This window comes from Tachysurus fulvidraco, chromosome 3 (genome assembly GCF_022655615.1).
Source record: "Tachysurus fulvidraco isolate hzauxx_2018 chromosome 3, HZAU_PFXX_2.0, whole genome shotgun sequence".
Lineage (NCBI taxonomy): Eukaryota > Metazoa > Chordata > Actinopteri > Siluriformes > Bagridae > Tachysurus > Tachysurus fulvidraco.
The window spans coordinates 10,820,719-10,847,845 of NC_062520.1; the positions used below are offsets into that span (position 1 = coordinate 10,820,719).

Consider the following 27,127-nt stretch of genomic DNA (forward strand, 5'->3'; position numbering starts at 1 on the left):
CATTTATTGGAAAAAGGGATTACTTTTCATGAAACATTTAAATCTATGGCAGCTCAACCTTTGTCTCAGGTATTAAGTTCATTGTATTTGGAGGTATTTTGAGTAGGTATTTTAGGGGAGAATTGTGTCAGTTCAACTGCATCTGAAGGAATTATATGGCATATAAGTTTTTATTAACCCATGGTGACCATGATCTCACCAGTAATGTGCCCTTAGCCATGAATTAACTCCTCACCGCTCAGGTGTTTGGATTGTGTCTGGTATCAACAGTTACTTGGTATGTTGGTAGAGATATCAAAAAGTTATGTAAAAGTGTGTGAGCCTCTAGCATTAGTAGTTCGCCAGAGGGAGCTGCTGATTCAGCATCTACTGTACGTGTGTGTGTGTGTGTGTGTGTGTGTGTGTGTGTGTGTGTGTGTGTGTGTGTGTGTGTGTGTGTGTGCGCGCGCGTGTGTACGTGCGTGCGTGTGTGCGTGTGTGTCTACAGTACACTCTCTCCTAAGTAAAGCGCGCTTCCTAAGTAAAGCACATCTTTACTTCCTTGTTCACAAAATACTCAATGTATTATTTATACAGAAACAGAATTCCCTTTCCTAATTATAATGTCATCACAAAAACAAAGAAAGTTATTATTAAGTGCCAACGTACATGTTAGGGTCATTATCTTTGTTTTCCTCAAGAGTTCATCTACAAACACCAACAAAAAAAAAATCAGCGTCCTTCCCTGAAATGTCCTCGTAAACACTTAAATCCCATATTAACGGATGAAAACAACACACCAGGCTTAATTGCTCCAGCGAGTTCATAAACAACAGTTGTTCGCATGATATTAAACACTTCATTCCCCCAAAGACTTGTCCTAGATTGCCGTACAGTCCATTTCCACTGCTATTCATTCACGCCACTATGAAAAAATCGCAGCCGTGATTTGTTTTTGTTTTTTTTTGCACAAAGAAACTTTTAAAGAACCAAACAGATGTGAGTCGGAGCGGTGCGTAAAGAGAGCGCAAAAGGCAGGCGGGAGGAGGCGTTTCCCAGCCACCGACCAGCTCACTTCCTCAGTCGGCGGCTCGACGGCGATCACACAGGTTTCGTACGCGTTTGTGCTTGAAGATTTACAGGAGAGCGCCGGTAGCTCAAGTCTCTGCTATATACAGAACCACTTAACACTGAGCCGCGGTTTGGACAACATTAGAACAAGGAGAGAGTCGGATTCAGCGTTATTCCCTAACCTGTATTTTTTTAGACAACGATCTCAACTTTAATATGTTGGAGACTTTCTGATTTGGATGATTTACCAAGAGGACCCAGTGGGAAAAGAATTTCCGATGAAGGTTTAGTCTGATCAGAGGTGTTCGCCATGTTAAATGGAGCGGAATTTCGGCTAGCGCTGGTTTGCGCCTGATCCGCGAATGGATGTGCGTTTTAAGCGCGAGTGAAAAACTCATCAGAGGCCGTTTATCTGGACGGGATGAGTTTCCAGAGAGGGCTGCGCATGCCCTCAGGTTACTCTGGGTTTTGCTAGCGCTCACTGGGAATGTCGGAAGTCGCTGAACTATAAGGGCATTTTCTTTTAGACGCAAAGCTGTCAAGAAAAGAAAGTTTCACACGTAAGTACAGCACGATCAGTACCTGTGCCAGCGGCAGTCAGCCCTCTCTCTGTAGCTCTCTATCTCTCTCTTTCTGTTTCAGAAAACAATCTGGATCTTTCTGTAACGGCTTTACTACATATCAGGCTTGTTTTGTCAGGTATTAATTACAAAAGTTGACCTTGTAGTCGGTCAATTAGGGTTTTTTTTCGAAGTGAAAATTCGTTCCATATTTACAATTTCATCCATTTTCGCAACTTCATGCGAAAAATAGATTCATGCACCGAGCAGGTTTGTAGTTGTTGGGAAACGACAATAATAGTCCTGAATTGTACAGGTAGATTATATAACCTCAGTTCACCTAAAGTGAATTAAGGGCTAATAAGGAGCTCGGCATACGTTGCATGTCTGAATTAAAATCACAGCAATGTTCGTGCAGAAATCCGTAATCACGTTTAGTAGCCCTCTACAGCTGATTGCCTTGTTTGCTGAAGTACCTATAGAGGGGAAACTGATGGAAATGCTCCATGGACTACATAAATCACATTTATCCTTTATATAACTTTACCCCATTTAATTCTCATGTTTTACAGAAGCGCACCAAGATTATGTACCAGGATCATTTATTTATTTACTTATTTATTTGTCTGTTTGTTTGTCTATTCTTATTCCTACACTCAAACAAAAACAGGTAGTAGCACCTTAAAAAAAACTAACGTGATCTTCAACAGTACAGCGTTTGTGCCTTTACTGATCACCTTATACCTGTAAAGTTGCCTACAGGGCACTTTTTAAAATATTACACTAAAAGTGGTCTTTAAAATGCAATTACAAGGTACACTACATTCACATTCCCATGCAAATATGACAAATTAAAGGTACAAAAGATCTGCTATTCAAGTGACAAGGAAATGTTCAATTATTATCCTGTTGTAATGAGTGTGTCCACATTAGGACTTTAAATAGGTTGAAGTTTCTATTTTCCCTGATTGAGAACTGAGTGAACAGGTGTGTTTGGTATTGACTGGGTGCGCCAAAACGAGTGGTTGCTTATCAACACCTACATTACTATTAAATACATCAACAAAACTCATACAATAGCTGTTATAGCCTGTCGCACACGGTTCTGGTTACATACTTATTAGGATGGCTATATGTAATTAAGTCAGTGGCTAGATTTGCGCGCCAAATTCACACCTACAATCTGCTTTGAGCATTTGATTTAAACAGCATGATGGAATAGATGGAGTGCAATGCAGACGTAGTATTTAGTAGACAAATATGCGGCTTTAGAAGCAAGCCCCGCCCTCTCAGGGAATGACCTTTATAACGCGGAAAGGAAAAAGCTTCGGGAGAATCGCGCTCCTGTCCAAGGTCCTGAAAGTTCAGTTCTCACCGTGCCATGGCAAAAATGCACGATTTTGGGTAAAATAAGTAAGATGTAAGACGAGGAATCATTTGGAGGATTGTAAAAGAGGTTCTATTAGGGAAGTGAGATAGAAATAACGTAAATAAGTAATTTAGCACGTTATAATTTGGACATTTTTCTTTTAAGGTTCAGTCAAACACTAACAAAATAGTCATTACCAACAACAACAACAACAACAACAACAACAACAACAATAATAATAATAACAATAGTAATAATAATAATAATTATACACTAACATAAAAGTGGCATAAAAATCCAAGAAGGCTATCTAATTATGTTGAATTTTAAAATTTAAACCTGAATCCTGAAGATAAGCAAGACAACAGTGTAGAATTTAATCATTTAATGTTTCATTTAATTTAATCCATAAAGTTCAACCTATGTTCTATGTGCATGAGTGTGTGTGGGGGTGTGTGTGCGTGTGCATATGCATGTGTGTGTTTGCATGTGTGTGTGTGTGTGTGTGTGTGTGTGTGTGTGTGTGTGTGTGTGTGTGTGTGTGTGTGTGTGTGTGTGTGTGTGAGAGAGAGAGAGAGAGAGACAGAGAGAGAGAGAGAGATTTGGAAATTATATTTATTGATACAGATGGATTTAAGCTATTGTTTAATATTATTTCCAAAGTGCATGTACATTGTTTTGCCTATATTCTTAAATACAAATAATCTAATATTTAAAATCTAGAAACATATAAACACGTCTCATATCTTTCAGAGTTTTTAAATCATACCATATAAATAATTTGAACAATATTTAATTTAGCAAATTATTGTGTACATTAATTTCTATTTATATAGTTTTTGATAGCTCATGCTGACTTAATACTTTACTGTGGGCTAACAAACATGGGATTTCCAGCAATCCTACCTGTTAACAATTCTTCAATTTTCAGTACTTCAAAATGATCAGTATTTCAAAATAACTGTCTGTTTTGGTTATAATCGCCATACTATTCCACTGATGTTGAGCGGGGCCGCTGGTCTCACTCACGCTGTGTGGTTTGTGACAACATCAAGTGACCTTGAAGTCATTATTTGTTTTGTCACTCGTAATTTATTTGTGACAACTGCCCTTATGTCACTGATCCAATGATTGTCTCGTAGGGCAATTCGAAACCACTATGTGCCTGTGGGAAAGCTTTATTATAGTACATTTTTTACTTAAGTCTCTCAAATTGTAAATATTAAAATATTTTTAATTCACATGTTGCTTCTTAACATTAGGTCTGGAATTACAAAATGTCAAATTTCCCTCTGAGTTAAGGTTGTACAAACCCCATAAGTGTTGCACAGGAGAAATAGCCGAGACCTGCCTCTGACTGTGCAAGGATTTATCAATATTTCTCAGTGTAACATAAACAAGGGTACAATATGGCCATCTGTAACTATATCCTCCCATTACAGTCAGTACATATAGAGCTTTAGTTGACTGCAATAAACAGATATGAGCTGCTATGAGTAAAGGATCAGATAGCAACTGTCGCTTGATGTTTTTGCTTATACCTTTGGTACTGACAAATCAAAACAAAAAGTTAGATCAGGTTGCACAAAAATGCATTTTTTGTTGTTTTACGGAAAATAAAGAGGATAAAATAAAAAGTAAAGTGAGAATAGTGTGGGCACAAAGAATAAGGGAAAGCTTTTCGGAAATTGTGGACATATACAGAACTGTAAAAAAGTCTTGGGCATTTCTGGAGACTTTTATTAATGTAATACATGAAGTGTTTATAAGTATAAATAACTACTGTGTTGAAGAGTGAACAGTAAAGAGCCCAATGAAAAATACCTGCAAATGATCAGCTGCATTTGTATTTGCATTTTGTCTCTCGCCCCCTAGCGCAGTTTTATAAGGAAAATGGCTAAGCGTCTTGGGTAAACTTCTGGTTTTGGTCTATTACTTAATATTGTCCATTATTTACAATACAATTGTTATTGTTTAAATATGTATATATATATATATATATATATATACAGTGTGTACATAAGCATTCAATAGACTAAAACAGTACTGTATAACATTATATTACATTAATTACAGTTTGCCACAGTTAAGATTCCTTTCAATGTCCTCACAGTTTTGTTGGTTACTAATCATCGTACATCATTGTAAAGATGCTTGTCGTCCTTCGGCCGCTGTTGTATTGACTACAGGCCCCGAAAAGGGCAGTCAGAAATGATCTCTTGAAAAGGCCCTTGTTTAGTCCTTCAGGGAGAAATTTGTCCCTGCCTGAGAAAAGCGTGCATGACATTTGGCTTTGCATCTCCCGAGAATGACAAATGATAAGTGACCTCAATGCCTCACTCCTTAACCTAGATGACCTTCAGCATTTGTGGCTTTGGGTCCTATTCTAAGTTTGGTTATTTTGTTCTGTTTTTATGAACACGCTGAATCTAGGAGTTAACATGAGCACATTGACATGTACTAATCTGGACTTTGAAAGGAGCCCCAGGGGAATGTAGATACTTGTGTCAGACCCTCCTTTATCTTGTTTTATTGATCCAGTAGTTTTCTGGCGAAGGCTTGGTTTTGTACGTGATGCACAGAATGAATGAATCACCTTCTGATGAAAAGTGGTTAAATTTTATAGTAGTTAACATCTTATTTTGCTGGTGTCACACTGCTTCATGACATATGTCAATCCTCAGTCTTGTAACTAAATTCTTTCCATATTTGTTATTATTGTAGTTATTGAATAAATAATATTAAATTCTGAATAAGCCTTAAGATAAATATCTGAATAATAAACCGGATGTAATGTTAAAAAATACATTAAGCATTACAAAACTTTACTGTCATGACTGTATTTTTGTTGTCTTATTTGAACCAACTGTCCTGCCTTGTTGCAGTGTCTCCTGATTAAGGCTTTAAAAGCAATTTTGAGGTCTGCAATCATTCTAATCATATGGATGTACTTTGATTGTTCGTATGAAGCTTGATCCTTACATGCTATGAATTTACAGTCTCTCCTAAATCACTAAGAAGGCTTGAGTTGATTGTTATCTAACTAGGCCAGCAAAATCATCAGCTTGGAGAGGAAAAGTGGATAGCTTCAGGTGACACCAGCATGTTGGGGATATTTATCTCTGCCGGAGGTATTTACAGTGGTGCTTATAAACTGTCCTTGAACCTTTAAATGCGTGGTTATTCTTCAGTTCCTGACATACAGACGAGTGCACAGCGGTCTGTGATAAAGAAAAGGTCTTGCAAGAAATAGAAAAGATCAGCTTTGAGCTTGTCAGACACTTGTGTAAGGTTAGAAGAGAATTGCTTTCAGAGAGGCATGCTGTTGCACAACTTCTTTCTGCTCATGCACCGACAGTCTCCTGGGAAATAAACACCAATTATGTATTCACTGATGATAGGCCAAGTTAGTTCATCAGATTGACAACAAACATTCTTTGGTCTCCAAGAGTGATCTTAAGCACGCTCATGTTGGACCAGTATTCAACATGTCAAGTTCAGCTTTTTTCCTCCTTTTTACCTAGAGAAGTGCTAAGATTAGAGAAATGATAGCGAGCGGGAAAGACGTGAAGTATGATCTGTATTTCCTGGAAACAGACAACACCACATATACAGTAGAATCTCATAGATTGGATCATCACTTAGACTGTAATGGATCCTGTGTTGTTATTATTAGAGAGATGTTCAGACCTGTTATGAATTACACACACACACACACACACACACACACACACACACACACACACACACACACACACACAAGTGCGCACTGATTGATTTTGGCTTATATTACACTTTGTGCTGGCTAACTCTCAAAGGGAAACACGGCCATTGCACTTGTAGCATCATTGCAATGCAACACTGTTTCATCCAGCTCCTTTCCAAGTTTGAAAATTAGCGGTTGAACTCAGCAGACATTGCTAACATCATGTCTGAGCTGAATATAGCAAAATATCGATGTTCTTAAGTGTACAGAGTTTGTGTACGTTTATCAGAGAGTCAGTGCCTTTGTGAGTGCCGAGTCAGTGTTTTATAAGTTTGATTCCTACAGCAACAAATTTCTCTTTGAGCTTCTGTTTCTTTTCTTTTTTTAAATTCGATTTATTATATGGTGTAATTAGTAGGTAATGATGTTTTGCATGTTTCCATACAAAATGCAAACAACAGCAGAGGCAGACAGAGAGATGAGCTAAAGTGCACAGAGGGTGCTGTGTGATTGTGAGAAACAAGGTTTTACAAAAGCAATGAGTGTAATTAAAGAGGCGTGCAGCCCTAGCGACACAGCGTCGAGGGCAGAGCTCAAACAAGATGAATCTAAGTGGGTCGCAGAAGCACAATGCATTCTTCCTGCTATGGTACAGCCAACAGTTCAACAAATCGATGTAAGCATTATTAGAGTAATCAAGATCATACTGTCTCGGGCCAAAGTCTTTGAAAAAAAAAAATATTCTGAAGCATTTTGGGTTTCTGTAGTTTGTCTGCATTTTCAGCCTGTGAACTCTTTTCAGTCATAAACTGATTAATAAGTCTGTGAAAATGAGTCATGGCAGCTTTGGTGACTCTGTATTGTTTTGTATAAATCTGAATAAAGTAATAGGAATAGTAATCTTCCAGTGGATGTTAAGCGCTGTCTGATTAAAATTAAAAATGTTAAGCGCTGTCTGATGAAAACAAAAATGTAAGATTACTGTATTGGACATATTTTACAGGACATAACAGTGATATCATATGAATAATGAGGATATCAAATACTCTCATAACTGATGATGTCTGTGGGATATGCAAGCACCACACGTCTCTGTTGCCGTCTCTGTCAGATGACAGCTTCTCATTTTACTGCTCTCAACATAGCCATTCATACCCCAAGGTCTCTCTGGGAAAACAGGAAAAAAATTACCTCTATCTCACAAAATATGTTTTTAAAAATGATTAGCATTCCAATAAGTTCTAAATAAAATGTTGGTGTATCTTGAAGCAAGGCAAATCCTGAGGCTACTTCAACAGAAAAAAGTTTGAAAAGATTTTTTTCTTTCTGTTTCTATACTTCTGTAAAGCTGCTTTGAGACAATGTGAATTGTTAAAAGCACTATACAGATAAATAGAATTGAATTGAATGGAATATTTTGTCATACAATGAAGTCAGATAAAAAGCTGAGCAAATAGTGGGCATATAAACTGACTGCAGTGTTCTTGATTCTAATTAGTCAGAAGTTTCTATAACAGGGTAGATTTAGTCCCTAATATATTATAGTATGTATAGTAACAACTAACACAGGAACTTGTACGCTAGACAGGTTTAGTATGGATTAATAACGTTTTGCTAAAATGTATGGTTATGTTTTCTGTGAGGAGATTTAGGTATTAGTTATAGAAGGAATCTCAGTGTTAGGGCTTTGTATCGTGCAATGGATGTTTTCTGATTTGGGAAAAATAGTGTGCTTGCTTCGTAACATGATAAGCTGCATTTTGTTGCCTTCAAAAGTAATAAAAAAAAAGAGTTGTTTTTTTTTCCACGGATGTTTCGCAACATGACTTTAACTGGATCAAACCTGTAATGTGTTATTCTTTATTTTAAGAAAAATGTTAGTCTTGGCAAATTGATGGTGGTTCAAGTGGTTAAAGCTCTGTGTTGTTGATCGGAGGAGCAGAGTTCAAGCCCAGGCACTGCCAAGATGCCACTGTTGGGCCCTTGAGCAAGGCCCTTAACCCTCACTGCTCCAGGGGTGCTGTATTATGCCTGACCTCAACCTCCAAAGTTGGAATATTTCACTGTGCTGTAACGTATATGCGACATAAATATACATTGCTGTGGTCAGAAAAAAACACTTTGGGATGAGTCTCGTGGATAAGGTGTTGGACTCTTGATTGAAAGGCTGTGAGTTCGAATGCCAGCTACAGTACACCAAGCCACCACTGTTGGGCCCCTGAGCAAGGCCCTTAATCCTTATAACATGAGATAAAAGCGTAAGTTGCTCTGGACAAGGGTGTCTGTCAAATGCTATAAATAGATATGATGTTATTGTATGATGGAGTGCAGTAACATCCCTTCACTCGACCACACACCACCCTGTCGTTGATTACGTGCAATATTCAACCATTTAATAAAACGTGTAATAACGAAGGAACATCTCTGAAATTTCTTTGTCTTTATTATTTTGTCCTCAAAGATTATGCAATTTATGATTTATGCTCGAAAGTGACATCTTTTTTTTAGTCTCCTTGGATCGGTAAGATATGGTCTAACGGTTAGAATCTGTTATCAGAAATAGACTTTTTGTTAAAAGCAGTGACCAGTGTGTTGAAAAAAGTGACGTGTTCTCAGTAATATTCAGTGACTCACCTGCTCTCTCACTTTTTTTTTGCATGATTGGCATTTTAATGTAATGACTCAAATATTCCTTTGTGTGTGTCTGTGTGTGTGTGTGTGTGTGTGTGTGTGTGTGTGTGTGTGTGTGTGTGTGTGTGTGTGTGTGTGTGTGTGTGTGTGCGCGCGTATGGAGATGGGTTGACTGTTGACAACAATTAGATAAATAATTACAGTTATTCTGAAAATGGTTTTCATGCCCAATAAAGCAGTTTGGTCAAAGGGTTATAAGTATTTTGGGAAAGAAGGATCTTTAGGTGTAATTAGTTTCAACGATGTTACTGTTCATTATCAGCATTGCTCCATAATTGACCCCTACTCTAATTGTTTGTTTGTTTGCTTGCTTGGACTTTGTTATATCGGATCAGCAATGTACAAATTTTCCTCTGTAGCCAGCACCGTGCTAGTGATTGATCCAAAACTTACTGACTGCAGCAGCTACTTTGCTGTTATTCCGCCTTATTGATGTTTAGGGTAGCAAATGTCAAGAGGAAAGTCCTCATGTGTGCAGCCTGCTGTTGCCTTGTCAGTGAAAAATGGACCAGTGTGAAACCTGACGCAACAAAACTGCTAGAGACAAACAGAGAACAGAGCATCCCAAACTAATGTGACCTCTTTGAAGTGAAATTAAAATGTGTGTCAGAGCAGTGGGAAGGCTTAATGAGAGAGAAACGCACAAGCCGAGCTTAAAGGAGAGCACTCTCATAAATTACTGAACCCCAGGCTTCTATAAAGAGGTGAAAATGGAGTGAAAATGGGACTGTTTCCACTCTCCTCCTCCCAACTTGGGCACTCAGAAAGTGTGCACCCCTTTTAATTTGGGTGTTCTTAATATCAGTGGAGTACAGCTTAATAATGGCATAATAGCCAGGATAACTGCTAACAGCTGTTAGTACTCTACATGTACATCCAGAACCAGATTTATCCAAAGGCTTTTAGCTCATGATAAAATGTTTTTCGCTGTTCAACGGTATTTCAAGCTGCATGCACCTTTCCGAGTTAATGCTCAACACTCACCTTAGTGGATAATCTTTTACGGATACTGTTCAGCTGTTTGTCATCTAAGCAAGTTTTCCTTGCCACCGTTGCCACTGGATCTAAATCTACATTCAGATTTTTGTGTTTTGTGGCAATGACTATTGTTAAAAGCACTAGAGAAATAAAATTGAATTTAATTAATCAGGTTCAACAATCTTAACTTGTGAGGTTACTGCATCATTCACATGACGCTGTTTCCCCAGTAAAAATAATAAACCTATAGTATATCAGCTTATAAAGTGCTATGTTATTTCCACAAAGTTCCTAAAGACCCTAGATAAACCAGTAACACTGCTGTTATTTTTGGACTCTTGGAAATTCACCATAAGTACCAAAGTTCTACTGATATAAGTATTATCAAATCACACTGACTTTCTTTGAAAAGCGTTTTTACCTCTCTGGGAAATTGAAAAACTGTCCATGCTTATACAGTTCAATAAAGCCATCACCGGTAGTCATGACCACATCCTACATCATTGTCTGGATTGTTTATTCAACTGCACACTCCAACGACACCCTATAGGATAACACCAACTGTGCCGCTTGCCCTCCTACACAAACCTGAGGTGGGATTCAAAGTTAGATTCATGTTGGAGCTGCTATTAGAAATATCAAACTCCATAAGCTGTGTTTTAGTGTACATTACTTTTAGTGTACATACAAGATTGCACCTACAGAGTAGATTAATACACTACTACTACTGAACTTTTGCACTATTGTGTTAATAATCCTTTATTTCCAGACTGCACATGTTTACACTGGACATGTTGTGCATGTTTAAATAATGTGGCTTGGGGTACATGTACATAATGTAATATTTGCTGCACATATATATTGGAACAAAACATATTGGAGACTGATTTTATTTTAATGTCTGCATGTATGTAGAATGTAAGAAATAGGAATTTATAAAGAGCACATTCATACACAAGGCAAAACGTAATGATTCACAATAGCATGATAAAGAATTAAAATTTAGTCTGGGAAAATAAATTAAGTAGGTGACGTCAATCAGTGATCTGGGCATGTGCAGAAAACAGGGTCGCATAAACAAAAACCTTCTTCTAAGTGGCTCCAGGCCACTGCTAATGTCATGAGTTTACATTGCTCATCGCTCTTGAGCTCAATGTGGCTCATTTGGGGCGAGGCTTAGGATGCTTGAGACAGCTTATAAAAACATTTTCTCCAGTCACCTACACAAACTCTTAATGCATGGCTCTTTAGACGACATTATCCTACTTTAAAAGGGATATCTGAGCAATAGCAAGCAGACACTTGAGCGTAGGAGGAACCTGAATCATGTAGCAAAGGTGAGCAGGGCTAAACCACACTCTACTTTAGACCAAGTGAAAATACTGGACTTGACTTTCAACAGACTTGGTCATGGATGGGTTATTTTAACATAAATAGTGTTAGGCTTGAGCCTTTAAAGGGCTGGACATACAGTAGGATTATTTTAAAAGAATGAGAGTCTTCATTCTCAAAACATTTTCACTCAGATCTCCCATAGACAAAAACTTCAAGCAAAATATTGACTTCAACTTTGATACAGGATGATAATACACAGTAAACCTAGTGCTAGGTAAGACTAGTCTTTTAAAAATGGTATTATACATTGTATTATACATTGTACCCCAAATGACCCCTTAAAACACAGAATGGTTCATTTAAATAGCTTTTAATATGAAAGAAGATATGCTAATATGAAACAAAAATCTTGTTCCTGAGCCACTAAGTTGACATGGTGGTTATGTTATAATACGGTGCTGCTGTATGACATGTATCATCTGATTTCTTTTCAAAGGAGAGAAAGGGAGAGAAATATGACTATGAATTAGACCATAAAATTAGATTTTATGGTAGTCTTTGAATGATACATAAACACATACTGGAGTCACTGGAGCAAGAGGTATTGGATATAACCTACCATTAGCCTCAAAGCCAGTTATCAAAAGTAAAAGATTTTTCACTTGTTTTTGCTAAGTACTGAACTAGGTTCCATGAAGTAAGTATAGCCAGGGCTGAAGTTATACAATTACTGGATTCAGAATATTTGTGGCTATACATGAAAAATTATTATTTTATAAATAACCACTGTCAGCTTTGTACTAAAAAATGGTGATAACCACCACTTTATTATTATTATTATTATTATTATTATTATTATTATTATTATTATTATTATTATTATTATTAGTAGTAGTAGTAGTAGTAGTAGTAGTAGTATTAACAACAATAATTTGAACAAATAAACAAATATTATAAATTAAACAAATATGAACAAATAATAATAATAATAATAATAATAATAATAATAATAATAATAATAATAATAATAATAATAATTATTATTATTATTATTATTATTATTATTATTATTATTATTATTATTATTAATAAATAGAGTGTGAAAGTAATAATATTAGTATATTATAAAAGGGCAATATAACATAATGTAACAAAAATGTAAGCCACAGAGTTGCTGCATTTTTGCTGCAAGTTACTGTAAATGTGTGGTCAGTAAGACATGGTGGGAAAGGATGTTGTGTCTCAGACCGAGCCACAGAGTGCCACTGTACATTTCTGCAATCAAGATAATCGCTGTTTAAAGTGACACCGAAGACCACCCTGAAGATTTCGAGCACAGCGCCTCACTGTAAGGCCCACCTGAAGTGGCTGCTGAAACACAGATGTCAAAGCTATCAGGGAGCTGATGACATGGTCCGCCCACCTTCCTCACCATGGCAACCACGCTGCCATTCTGCAGCAGTAGCATTTAAATCCTAATCAGCATATTAATCACTAATTGCTTCCCCTCACACACGGCCTGTCGTTCCCCTGGAAGGTGAGTGAGCGTGGAGTTCCTGATTGACACTGAGTTCAGTGGGTTGTTTTAATCACAGTGCAGGTTGACTCTGAATATTCTCCAGGTTGGCATTCTGGTGACGCACTAATGACGAAGAATACAGTACCGTACTTTCCGCACCACCTAAAATCAGTACACCCACTGAAATCAAGCTTAAGTGACTCCTTAGCTCCAACAGCCACCTCAAGACAAAGCTCTAAAGTTCTACTGAAGGGCTATTGTTTTGATTAGTCATTTTCAAATGAAAGGTAAGATTCCTCTCTAGGCATACATTTTGCATGCCTCAGATGATCCACAGTTATTTTCTCATCTCAGTGGATCACACTTAAAAATAAACTCACCAGTGATCATTGCAGCTTAAACTCTACACAACAGTTTGCGTGTAATCAGGATAAATCCTCAAGAAAATTAAGAAAAATAGCAGAACCGGAAGGTTACATGTAGAAGAAATAAACAACTTTTTCATTTCCTTAAAATACAACAGATTACTAGAATGAGATTAGCTGCATTGAACTTTATCGAAGTTATGTGTGTAGGCTTCACAGAATTCTAAACCAAGCTGGTTAGAAGAAACTGGGAGTTTCTAAATGTTATTACCTTGACATCCAACCAACAAATTTTATCCCGAGGATATGCAATATGACATAATTTCAACGATAATGATGCTGATACTGATGCCTTTAATGCAAGTGGGATGTGTTTCACTTCATGACTAAGAGAATCTGACAATGAGAGAGCTGAAATAACAACAAATTCGCACAGATTATCTGGCACACACAAAAAGAGGGACATTTTTGTACATTTTATTTGATACAAAACATAAAAAAAAATCCAAAGTATCTTGTTGTGTGTTAACTTATTTAATAAAGCCTACACAATCACCTTACAAGTGACATCTTAAGGGAAAGTGCTGTACTTGATTGCCATCTCACCTTCACAGCGATCGCATTTCACTTAGACTCTTCCATTTCCATGCGCTCATTTCACCTGTACGGAGCAGAGCCCAAGTGCTATCAGTCAGCTCAAGTTTAGTCTAAGTGGAGATTTCATTCTGGCAGGTCACATAACCGTGCAGGTGTGTTTAAAATGTGACGCATAAATATTACAGTGTCGGGCTGTCACTTAAAATGCCTTTTTGGCATTAGAGGTCACGACAGCCAATCAGATTGTACATCACTCTGTTCCAAAGTCACATTGTATTGGATACACACATCATGATGGCTGGAATTCGGACCAGGTTTCAGTTAAGCGCAGCATAAACGTATTTTGGACGTAATCAAGGTTAACCCGCTTAGACTCTTGTCTCAGACATGGTTCTGTGCTTAATGCAGGAATCTTTCCTGACCCTGAAATTCTTCTGGTGAATATACTTAAAATGAGACAAGAACAGAATGAAAGAAGGTCAAGAAGAGAAAAAGTATCCTAAGATGTTCTGCATAGACTTTACTGACATTTAAAAAAAATGGAACAGTGGGGGAAAAAAAACTGCACAACTTGCATACTCATGCTCAGTAAGTTTTATGCTTAAATTGTATTAGGAAATGATTGAAAATGAAGCAAAAACACATTTGAACAAATTCTATTTAATCAATCAGTTTTGCAAAGCTGTGTCCACGTTTGACGTAGTCATACCGAATCCCTGCTTATGCCGGTTGATTTTTATAGCATTTGTTAAATAGAGAAATAAGCTCCAAACCTAAATATCCATGCTGACCAGGCTAAAAGAGTTAAATCATTTTTTGCCTTTAAGAGTGATGCCATTTTTTCTACAATAGCACCTGCCTGTAACTGCCAGTCCTGTCAGGTGCTTAATCATCAGATTTTGCTTTGCTCATTCGTTTCGCTAGGTCTCTGGAGTATATTGAGGGGCGTGATTACTTTTGGGTTCATTTAGAACAAAATTGTGGCCACGCACAATCCATAACAATGGAGCATGCAGTCAGATGACATTAACTACTCTGGTCACTCATTAATTGAAAACATGGCAACTGAGGATTTGAAGATACCAGCAGTACCGGTCCGGATTAAATCCAGCACATGATCGAATTGAAACAATCATGTTAATAAATGTCAATTATTATCTGGCATATATACAGTATATATACATATACATATATATAGCTAGACTGAACTGACAAATTGCTTAAGAAAAGAAATATGTCCACAGCTCTATGATCAAAGGCTCCTCTGTGTACATGCATTAGATGATGCATGTGAGAACGAGTCTAGCCTATCAGAGCTGTCACCCACAACAACTACTAACATGACAGCTCTCTCTCTGAGCTCCTGTCATATTTTCACAGTCACAGCAGCATACACATTTGGGCAGTACACTGAGTATGTACAAGACCCCAAGGATGCCTAATGTCACTGATCAGCTGAAGAACTGGAAAGTCTAGCGGTGTGATATTCACTAAGGTATTTATGGAAAGGCTTTGATTATATATATATATATATATATATATATATATATATATATATATATATATATATATAAATATATATATATATATTAGACCACAGTGCTGCTGGATGTTTTAATCTGATTTGGTAGAAAGCGTTATCTCATTTTCTATAACTTTATGGATCTGATGCTAGTTCCGGCTGTAATTTATATTATTTACATTAATGCCCTTGGTCCGGTTTTTTATTGTTTCTATAATAACAGCTAATTCACAGGGATTTCTGAAAGCTGAAATCATTTAGAATATGTGCTTTATTTAAAAAAAAAGAAATAAGAAAAAAGACATAATCTCATACTCATTGAAATGGTGACAATTTCTGTTATTAAAAATGTTTACATAAATGTGAACATTAATTGAACAATAATCATCAGGGCTTTGTAATTGTTAGTTTCCGCAATTGGAAAGTCTTTAGTAAATTTCAGGACAAGTTTTTACTTTATGATTTCTCTGTAACGGCAAGCTGAATATATTTTTTTATTTCCTTTAAGAGAGGCTGGCAAGTAAATTTTTTTTTATATCTCTTGTAATGTAACAGGAACAAACTTGTCTTGTGGACGTTCATTAACATTAAATGAAACTACATATGGGTAAAAAGTATAATATTACTTTTTTTATTAATAAAAATAAATAATAATTAATACGTATATAATAGTAATTAATCGCTTCAGGCTTTGTGGTTCTAATTACAATAATTGCACCACTTCTTTGTAGATTATTTTCCTTCAGAATTATGGCCTGTGTAATATATTATGTAATATATGTTGTTATTTTGAAATTATTTTACAATTCAAATACTTTTTAAACTTAACACCTAATGTATGGTTTGTAGCCGTGAAACACAGACTCGTTGTAGCAGAGAAATCACACAATAGTGTGTGTCCTGGCCTGAGACAACAAGCATCCTGCTTCCTGTTAATGCTCTCCGCTCATGTATGAAGACTTTATTGGTAATTTCCCAGAGGACCAGGCCAGTCCATTGGAGGCAGAGAAGCAAGGCAATAGGGAGCCTGGTGTTAGTGCTGACCATTACAGCCAGGCAAAGATGGGATCTGGATGAACTTTTTATATCAATTCTGTTGGTTATTAACAAAATACACAAATAGTACAACATGCATAGGAGGTTCATTTCTTCTGCTTTGTTCTGCACTGTTTATTATTGTACTATGTGACACAAGAGTGAAATTGAAAAATGTTGTTTATTGTGGTTTATATGTTATCCCGCTCATGTCAAAAAGGCCCTTGAATATACTGCAACCATGACAAAACATTCCTTTCTCTTTAAATCTTGACGAATCAGCAGAATGTAACCTGGTAACAAATGCACTTTTCTCAAGCTTATACCTTTAAGGCATATTCTTAAATATTGTACTGCAGGATTTATTGTTGAAACGAAATGCACATATATGCGTATATATAAATGCTAGCTGTCGCCTGGCATCACGTCTTTCTGGCATGCAACAGCTATTTTGCTTATGCTTGACATTCATCCAAATGTTTATGTGGTACAAAGACTGCTCATGTTTTGTTTTGGTTTTTTTGTGTTTTTGCCACTTGATCTAGCCAGAGAGCCTTTTTTCTGATGTCATTCATGATAAAGAGCTGCTAGTAGTGGCTATGCTGACATTTTGCTCAGGTTCTGTAACAGCTCAGTGTCAGGTTCCGAGATAAGGCCAGCATCACCTTGGCTCTCGCTGGCCCCTCTACAGGGCTGCCAGCACAGCCACTAGTGACTAATGACAGCAAACAGCATTATAGAGGTACGTGAAGCCCACGTGCCTGACTGGACTGGGATATGATGTACAGAACCAGTCACTTCACACAGCACTACTCTGCGTCTGATAGGAGTGACTGAGGCTATGACACCTGATCACATCCATTCTGATTGTGTACAAGTTGTTTAAAACGACATTATTTTATAATTAATTGAATGCTATAATAGCAGTTATATATAAATTTGCCCAGGTTGCTTAGTGTTTTCCAATGTATCTTGTTAAGTTTAAGTCTTACAGATTCTCCCTGTTAGAATCGTTTTCCACCATCAAGTATTTAAGTAAGTGAGTGTTGAGTGTTGCACACGTTATGCATTGTTTTTGCTTTTCATGACATAGGAATTACTTGCTCATGAAACGTCATGCGATGTATTTGCACAGTACAGAAAGTCTGTATTTTCTTTCATCTAAAGAAGTTTCCTGAGCATGAACGCTAAGAACCACGGTCACATACTGTGCATATCAGGATATGCTTTCACTTCCAAAGGTGTTGGGGCATACAGTCATGTCACACTCCTTCCTGCCTGACATCCACCACCTTTTTGCTCATCAGAGCCATATTTAATCCAACCACAATCAGCTGACTTGGCCAGAGCTGTGTTTGTGTTTTGTTGTGTTTAGCTCCATGAGAAGCAGAGAGTGGAGCAAGAGGCCAACCCTGGCTCTCCCTGAAACAATCTGAGCGATTAAAACACAGAGCGGTGCTCTCAGTGACAGGCCTGCTCCCCTTTATAGACATCTGGAGCTTAATGCCTCATGTAAAAGAGACAGAGCAGGAGGATATGGAGCAGATGCAAGAGGGATAAAAAGAGAAATGAGAAAAGAGATTTATAGAACATAGGGAGAGAAAGACAACTGAATGTAAATAACACTAGACTATGGAGTTTCTTTTTTAAAAAAAATGTGTTTAGTGTATTTTGCATTTTCCCCCAGATCTTGGAGAATAAACTTTTAAATTTGACATGTTCGCTTCTTCTACTGACTGTAGACCATAGACTCTACAGCACACTTTGCAAATATCCGGCTCAGACAAAACCACTGAGGCGACACGGTGGGTGTTTTCTGTAAGATACGAGCACAAAAGCGTAGATTTATTTGGTAGCCGCAACTGTTGTAGGCTAAAATGAGTTGAGACAGAGAGTTGATTTAGACCATCGTGGCCACAGGAACCTAAGCAGGCAGATTGACAATATTAGACTGGAGTCACTGGTTTTGTGACATCTAACTTTAGCTTGCATTCTCAAAACAAATCGAATTTTTCACTCCTTCCCGCCAAACCATGCACTGGAGGCCATGCAATACGTATGACGCTCCAGCGAGTGATGAGGCTCATGTTACAAAATGTGTGGCTACGATTTTAGTATCACATGACCACAACATGATCATTTGTACTCGAAATATTAACCCCTGGTCTCAATACATTCATTTGTGGTTATGCTTTATTAAAAATGAAACACCATGTCACCTCAGAGGCTCTGTAGGCTCATGAAACTAAAGAAAGTAATGCTATATTATAAACTGGCACTGACTTTGCTCATTCATTTGTTCCGAAGTGTTGCATGCTGTAATAACCAGTTTGTACTTATCCAAATTCTTCCCATAATACAACCAGCTAAGTGGCTAAGGCTTTGTCAACCCTGCACGATGAGTGTGCCTTGTTATAAATATCTCAAGTTACCACCTGCAAGTTTGGTGTCCATGCTTTTATCTCAGCTCAACTCTTAACAAACTCTTACGTAAGCAGAATAATTGCTCAGATTCTCGTCTTTGCATCTTTTTTGGTACAGATTTTAAACGTGATCCTGTCATGACAGTATGCATACAAATATACTATATGGATATCGATTTAATTTATCGATATGTATTAATTTGTAAGCCATTAGCATAATAACTGGAGATACACGTGTATCTGTGGGTGGTCTAGGAAAAGGAGAGATGCGGATTCACACAGGGTAAAAGGGGGGCATGGAGACTGCAGGGTTTTGTTCTTCTTCAAAGGAAATCCAGAAGTCTGCTGCTGCAAGGCGAGGGAAACTACTGGGCCGTGTTTGGGTTTTTGTTCCTTTCAGCAGGATATAACGTTTGCTACATGGGCTCTCACACTGTGAATAGCTGAAATGGTACGGAAATAAAAAGCAGGATTATGTTCTGTGCTCAGGCCAAAGGAAGGTCCTGGCTTTAGCACAGAATCATTTAACCTAAGGAGGACAACTGGGAGGTGGCGTAAAATTCACAGTCACAGAACCTGCTTTGAAACTCATATTTTTTACTGTTTTAAAAACTCCATCTTACAATATATTTAAATGCTTAGATATTTTCAAATCTTTAACCCCCTAAAATGCCATGACCAGATTTATTTAGCTACGGTAACTTTCGGGTTTCTTTATAGTTTCTGGATAATGACAGAATAATACTCTAAGATGAATTACTGAATATAAAACTGCACTTTGGTGGTTAAATGTAAGGTTTTGAGGTTATTTGGCATCAAATCCCAATGTTAAAAGTTGAATTAAGAAGCTGCAATGACACAATGATACATAGTCCGGTTGTTCAGATGATCTCTTGTGTCTGTCATTAACACCTCCTGCTAGAACACTGCATGCTAGAACAGATGAAAAATGATCTCTTCCCCAATTATTTTGCTGAAAGATATAACAGATGGCCTAGTCTGTATGCATATGCACACAGGCATGTTTTTGTCCAGAGGAATAGCAGTCTTACAGCGAGGAAATCCTGCTCTATTCACACGCTTATGCAATGACATTTTGCTGTTTGAATTATATTTCAAAATGTTGATTTTTTTTAATCAGTCAGCATGGTGACATTGTGAGAAGAATTGCTGCTTCACAACTCCAGGATCCCCGGTTTAATCCCGTACTCAGGTTACTGCTTGTATTGAGATTCCCTTGATCTCCTCAGGATCTCTGGTTTCATTTCCCCTCCCAAAAACATACTGGTAGGTGAACTGGGGACTATAAATTGCACCAAAATGTGAATATGTGTGTGTGTGTGTGGTGCCAGATGATGTGATGGTGTCCCATCCAGGGTGACTACACAGAGCATAGTAGACACTTTTCTGGTTTACATTCCAGCTACACCTAACAGTTGCACAAACACCAAGATTAGTTGATTAAACCGATGGAATCAGATATTACACCTTCTTGGTTAGAAAGAAAATGTGCAGCCCTCAAGACAAACAAAACAAGACTGATCTGGATTTTTACATTGGAATGAGCTCTTTATCTGTCTCTTTCTTGTCATCCTCAGCTGTGAAGTAATCATTAGGACAGGAGGCTCAGGATGAAAAGATGGCAACCTTGCTGTTTCCACCGGGTTCCGACAGCTTGCACCGGTTCACTCGTGAATCCCTGGCTGGCATTGAGCAGCGGATCACCGAAGAAGAGGCGCAGAAGGCCAGGGAGTACCAGGAGGACTTGGGTGACGTGGAGACTCTCAAGTCCCGGGCAGACCTGGAAGCTGGGAAGCAGCTGCCCCGCATTTTTGGAGACATTCCATCAGAACTGGTGGGGGTGCCGCTGGAGGACATCGACCCATTTTACTTCCAGAACAAAAGAGTGGGTGCTGACATTTCATACTTACACTCATACACATAGCACAAGCAGAAACACAGGCCAAAGGTAGTGTTTGGTAATAAATGCACACATCCTTTCAATGTATTTATGCCATTCAGTCATATTGAAATGAATGAAGCCAACTATGTACAGTATTTACTTTAGGCAGTTAAACATATGCGGTATAATGTGCAGAATATTGTTTGATGAAGGGTAACTGTCAGTGCAGATTTTAAAGTTGGCCAGCATAGTTGATTTATTTAAGCTGATTCAGAGAAGCCTGGGAAAAAAGGAAATAACTGATGACAAGCGTGAGTCACTGAGCTGATGATGGCTACTAATGCTGGCGCTGCTGTGCTGGCTGGTGTCTTATACACATTTTCTCTGAGACCCACAACACAAATCTCCCTTTTCATGAATTTCAGATTAGGCTAACATTTCAGTGCATTGTTGTTTGCAAAAACTCCGTGTATTTAAAATAACACTCAGTTGCTCTTACAGCTAAAAAAGCTAAAGTGAAGCTTAAAAAGTGCAAACATTTTACCCAGAATTATGATTCTTCCAAATGTTTCCCATCTTTACGAAGTATTTATGAAGGTTATCTTATGTTCTTTGTTCAATGAACATTACATGTAATACTTTTTACTAGTATAGAAGCAGGCAAATGTGCATCAGTGACTTTGCTTTTAATAGACCTCTTCACAATGTTATCAGCAAACTATGTCTCCCACATGCCCCGCACTCGTGAAATCCATGGTCCAGCGCAAGCCACAATTGCCAGTTAATACGTGTTCTTGTTGACACTGACAAGGCCACTGTACGGTAGGATTAAGTCAGTTATCTGAGACTGTGAGCCAAGGAGAAAGGTTAGCCACAGCAGATGAAGGGTAGTGTGGTCTTTTATTCGGCTTTCTGTTTTATTTATCAGAAGGCCAAGGCTTGAGCAAATTCTGCTGTTGTTGCATGTTTTTGCTAAACGTAGGTTCTAGTTTGGAGAAGTTGGTCTGACACACACGCACACACACACACACACACACACACACACACACACACACACACACACACACACACACACACACCCACACACACACGCACACACACATGGCCTCAGAGTCCTAATTAAAGGCAATCTACTTTTTTTTGTCTGCTCTGTTATTCCCTCTTTTGTCCTCTCTTTTGTTATTTCCTAAATTTCATATGCCCGCACTCTGCTTGCGCTGCAGACGGTCTCCCACAGGATATCTGAGGGAGGTAGAAACAAATAGCAGCAAGCATGACCCAAATGTTACATAAAGATATGCAATGTGATCCACAAATCACTGCATTTAAAAAGGTTACAGAAGGGCAGGGGGCCAGAATGCAGAAAAAGTTGGCTAGCATCTTTCTAACACAATATATTGTTCAAAGTAATTAAAAACGGTGAAAAAGGAGAATGAATGTGAGAGAAAGATGTCTGTTGACACATTGTGACACAGTTGCAGCGGGAAAATTTGCTGACCCTGATGGTGGCAATTATTCTTCATGCGTTGACTACCCGCATTATTTATGCGAGGGTGAGACGGTATAAATTTAGTGCGCTAAGGAAGCCATGAATCCTGGGCTACCAAGCAGGGCTGTTTGTGCAGCATGAGGATAGAGAGCCTCCCTGTTCCTGTCACCCATAGTGACAGTGTCCCCTGATAGCATAGCACATATCCTCCCATTGAACCCTGCTGTAATTTATTTGTTAGCTGCTCTTTGCTCTTTGTCTTCTTCAAATATACTGGTTTGGGTAAAGAAGGCTGTTTGTATGAGCGAGAGCTATGAGCACACTATTATTTTTAACAAATTAGCACAGCACTGAGTCGTACAATAATAGAAGACCAGATCGGGTTGAAGGCTGCCATATATTTTTGACTGTACGATGATGAATTGCTCACATGAATCTTCTTGATATAATGTGCCTATTTTGTTATGACATGTGTACAATAGGCTGTTACATGCCTGTCCTTTGAAAGAGTTTAAAGGGACAATCGTAGCTACGTTAAAACTAACGTAGAGCCGAATGGTACAAATTGGCTAAGTATTCTCTCTCTCTCTCTCTCTCTCTCTCTCTCTCTCTCTCTCTCTCTCTCTCTCTCTCTCTCTCTCTCTTTTTCTCCTTCTCTCTCTCCTTCCCTCTCTCTCTCTCTTTCTCTCTCTTTCTCTCTTCTTTTTTTTAAGGAAAATATACATAAAAGTAAGACACAATTTTTGATAGCCACATTGTCATCAATGCAGTTAACAAATATATATAAATATACACCCAGTGGTATGAAGTAGAGGCTGGGGCACATTTTCTTTCATCAAGCACTTCCTTAATTCAGTGTCCATTAGTGCCAATTTATTTAAACCTGCTGCGCTGATTCTTCCTTAGCACGTCATCAGCAGTGACTGAGAAGGTGCATGTGAAAAAAATGCAATGTCTAATCAACATGAACGAGGTGGATTATTACTCAGTTACTGATTATTCAAAATGCTCATAGAAAAAAAAATTGAATTCAATAGACTAAGTGAACATTATACTGTAAAACCAAAGTTCCAATCGCACCAAGGGGAAGAACTGTAAGTTTTCTCGTTTCAGTGAAAGAGCCCTTTAATGAGAGAGTTTGTATATGTATGTCTAATAATTCTATGTCTGTGATCAGACTTAATTCTAAGCAAATTTTTATTTTTTACTTTTTCTTTACTACTTTGACAAGCCATCTCTGATTACAAATGAACTGTAACTACACAATACCACATTATCATAATTTTTAGGCCTGTGTGTGTGTGTGTGTGTGTGTGTGTGTGTGTGTGTGTGTGTGTGTGTGTGTGTGTGTGTGTGTGTGTGCTATTTTTACTATTCAACATACTATGAAACTTATGCTGTCTTTGGAATGTTCTATCATATTTATTGCCACTTTTGTTCTAACCTATTGATTATTTCTCTCTTTTCTCTATTTTCAACAGACTTTTATAGTACTAAACAAAGGGAAGGCCATCTTCCGATTTAGTGCCACATCTGCACTCTATATTTTTAGCCCTTTTCATCCTGTTAGAAGAGCATCGATAAAGATTTTAGTACATTCATATCCTTTCTGCTGTCACACCAAGTGTTCACTTGTATCTTGGAAATTGTACGAAATGCTCATGACACTAAATTTGTTCAGCAGTTCTTTCTCTCTTTAGGATTCTCCATCCGGTTGTATTGTTCTTATCTTTAAAAATTTAAATATAAGAATCTTTATTATTTTTTTCTTTCTATGTATTATTATTATTATTATTATTATTATTATTAGTAGTAGTAGTAGTAGTAGTAGTAGTAGTAGTAGTAGTAGTAGTATTTTTTATTTATTTATTTTTCTATGTTTTTTTTTTTTTTAATTTTGCATGCTTTTTTAATTTTGTCGACACGTCTGCCTTTTTGTTTCATTCTCCATGTATGTTTCTCTTTCCCTTTCTTAGGAGTGTGGATCTAATCGTTAAAAAAACCTTTATAAAAAACCTTAATCTCCTTAGGGCAGGGGTAAATAGATAATGCTTATTTTATAAATGAAAAAAGAGAACCTTATAAGTAAGTTCAAGATATAAAGAAAGACTCCAAATAGGAAAAGTTAGCATGGGTATGAACGGCATTCAGCCATCAGTCATCTAGTTCAGGAAGTCAAGATGTCTAGTCATGAGCTCACTTGTGCATGCTCAACAAACTACTCAGACTCTGACATTCAAGGACTTGTATGCTATGTATGGGTGCTCCTTTGTGTGAACAATGCCAAGTTTGGATGGCTTGATTCCCAGCTATGGAGTGATCAAACCTCCAAAGACCTCAATGCCCCACACCCTTCCTTTGCCAGCAGCTGCTAAAAATATCAGGCAAAGCAGTTAGCCATGTTTCAGGGTGTTGAGAAATATTAGGCTCGTGGACACTTTGCTCTTGTCAGGCTGATAAGCAGGTGAAAAGAGTTACGGTGGAGGTAATGCGAGGGTCCCCCAGTCCGCTTTTCCAAAAATTCTCCTTCTAGGGCAGCAGGGCCCAGTCTCTGATCCACACCCATCACAGTGATGCCCTCTGTTATGCCAGCATCAAATTTTAACTCTATCTCAGATTTCAGTGGTATGATATAAAAGACAAGGGCATGGTTTTCGTGTATGTGTTCATGTGTTGTCTGAGTGCTGAAAAGTACTTCCAGGCGACGGCACAGACGCCACACGCCTGCGCTAATAGCAGATTACCCACAGGAGTGGGCGCCTGGAAACATGTTTGATTAGCCAGTGCCACAAGAGCACAGTCATAACTTGCAGCCTAACAGAGAAGGCAGAATGCAGCCCCGCCGCTCCACGCTGAAGTGATTGCACTCATTAGAAAAATGCGAGAAATGCGATTCACAAATCAGTGTGTCGGCGCCAGGCAACATAAGCAGCCTATCAGAGGGGTGAAATAACCTTAAGACAAGCTGCCGACAACACATGCTCTCCAGCATGTCCAAGACTTCACAGGCCATTTTGGAGAATCAGAGGACTGTTTTGGACTTGGATTATAGTGCTGTAAGATTTTCCCATGAAGCAGATTTAGGCATAATTGATTAAGCTGAGTCTTCGAAAATAAGGTCTTAACAGTATTCTGGCAGCTTTTTTTGGCTGAGAAGCTCAAATGGACTTTTCCCTGTACGAATAAGAGCAGATGTGTAGCATGCCTTTGTCTAGTCAGTCGGCTGTGTGGGTGTGTGTGTGTGGTTATGCTGTGCAGCGAATGGCACAGGGTAAATGCTGGCATAACACGAGAGCCCCCACGGGCCTCTGGTAATTTAGGGCTGATAGTACTGACACTGCAACTTTTATAATCAGGAATATTTCTTCATCAGTCACAGAGATGTGATTACACATCGTTTTTTTCTATTTGGCTACACGATAACAATCCCCCACAGTGTAAATTTAAAATAATGCTCAGTATTTTTGTGTGTAGTTGAATTAATTATTATATACTGGTGTAGTGATGATTTACACAAATTCCAGAGAAGCAATATGGAAAGAGAGAGAGTTATCATTCATTTCCTTTATTTGTTTTCCTGTAAACTAATATCGATGTATTGTTTCTCCTAACGAAGCGAATAATTGATTTCATTTCTTGATGTCTGTGATTTAATCCACAAGTTTACTTTATGTAACATTTGTAGGTTTGAAAAGGACTACTAGCGTTACTACATTGCATTACTAACTGCTCAGAATATGAAGGATTTTGCTGCACATTACTTTTTCATATAAGCCATCCACGTGGATAGTCTAGTCGAAGAAATTAAACCGGATGTTAGTGTAAGCATCTTGAGAATTAAGATGAATTTTAAAATATAGCTAAACAGGTATTCTGGGGGTGAGAGAGTGGAGGAAAACATCTTTAAAATTCCCAGATTTCACTGATGGAGTGAAGTGGGAACATATTAAGGCCCAGATTACGTGGATATGCAGAGGTTTCAAATTGCCTGTTTCAAGGGAAAATGATGAAAATAAGACAAAGTAGGAGGGCCACATACTGAGACTGTATTTACAGAAGCAGGATAGGCCCACGCCTCACTGACTGAGTTATAATTTTCAGCATCATTTAGCAGAATGAGCAGATGTCAATTACTGTCAACTGGTTGCTGGGAACAATTCAGATTTTTTAGACCCTTATATTACAAGTTCCATAAACCTGTAATCAAAGCCTGCTAGAAAAGCTCAAGAATGAGTCCGCCATTACTTTTAATTCTTTAGTGCTCTATTTAAAAAAAAAAACATACCAGATGAACAGAAATTTACCCTCTTTTATTTGAGAGGATTTTGAATATTTTGCAAATGTATTATTTATATCGGAAATGCCGTGCCGTGTCAAGTAATAGAAAATTGACATGAATGTTTGTGTTTCTGCGCTTTACTACTATTAATAATAACAAAAATTATAATGATCCATTATGACTCCGATTAGGATAAAACAATTACTGACAATGGTAATGCTTTATCCTCGTCAGGGTTGCAGTGAATCTGTAAATCTGTAGCCAGGAACACTGGGCTTGAGATGGGAATACACACAAACATTAACA

At 37.9% G+C, this 27,127-nt stretch overlaps 1 protein-coding gene across 2 annotated transcripts in view; it reads left to right on the plus strand.

The window, feature by feature from the left end:
• The first annotated feature begins 1,031 nt into the window (after nucleotides 1–1,031).
• The window catches only part of scn5lab (sodium channel, voltage gated, type V-like, alpha b), a 117,687-nt gene continuing 91,591 nt past the window's right edge, over nucleotides 1,032–27,127 (plus strand). For both annotated transcript variants that reach the window (XM_047811643.1, XM_027149489.2), the window contains exons 1-3: nucleotides 1,032–1,610; nucleotides 20,749–21,056; nucleotides 24,024–24,142. In XM_047811643.1, the coding sequence (XP_047667599.1) occupies nucleotides 20,790–21,056; nucleotides 24,024–24,142 (386 nt within the window). In that variant the 5' untranslated portion in view covers nucleotides 1,032–1,610; nucleotides 20,749–20,789. The remainder of the gene's footprint in view (nucleotides 1,611–20,748; nucleotides 21,057–24,023; nucleotides 24,143–27,127) is intronic.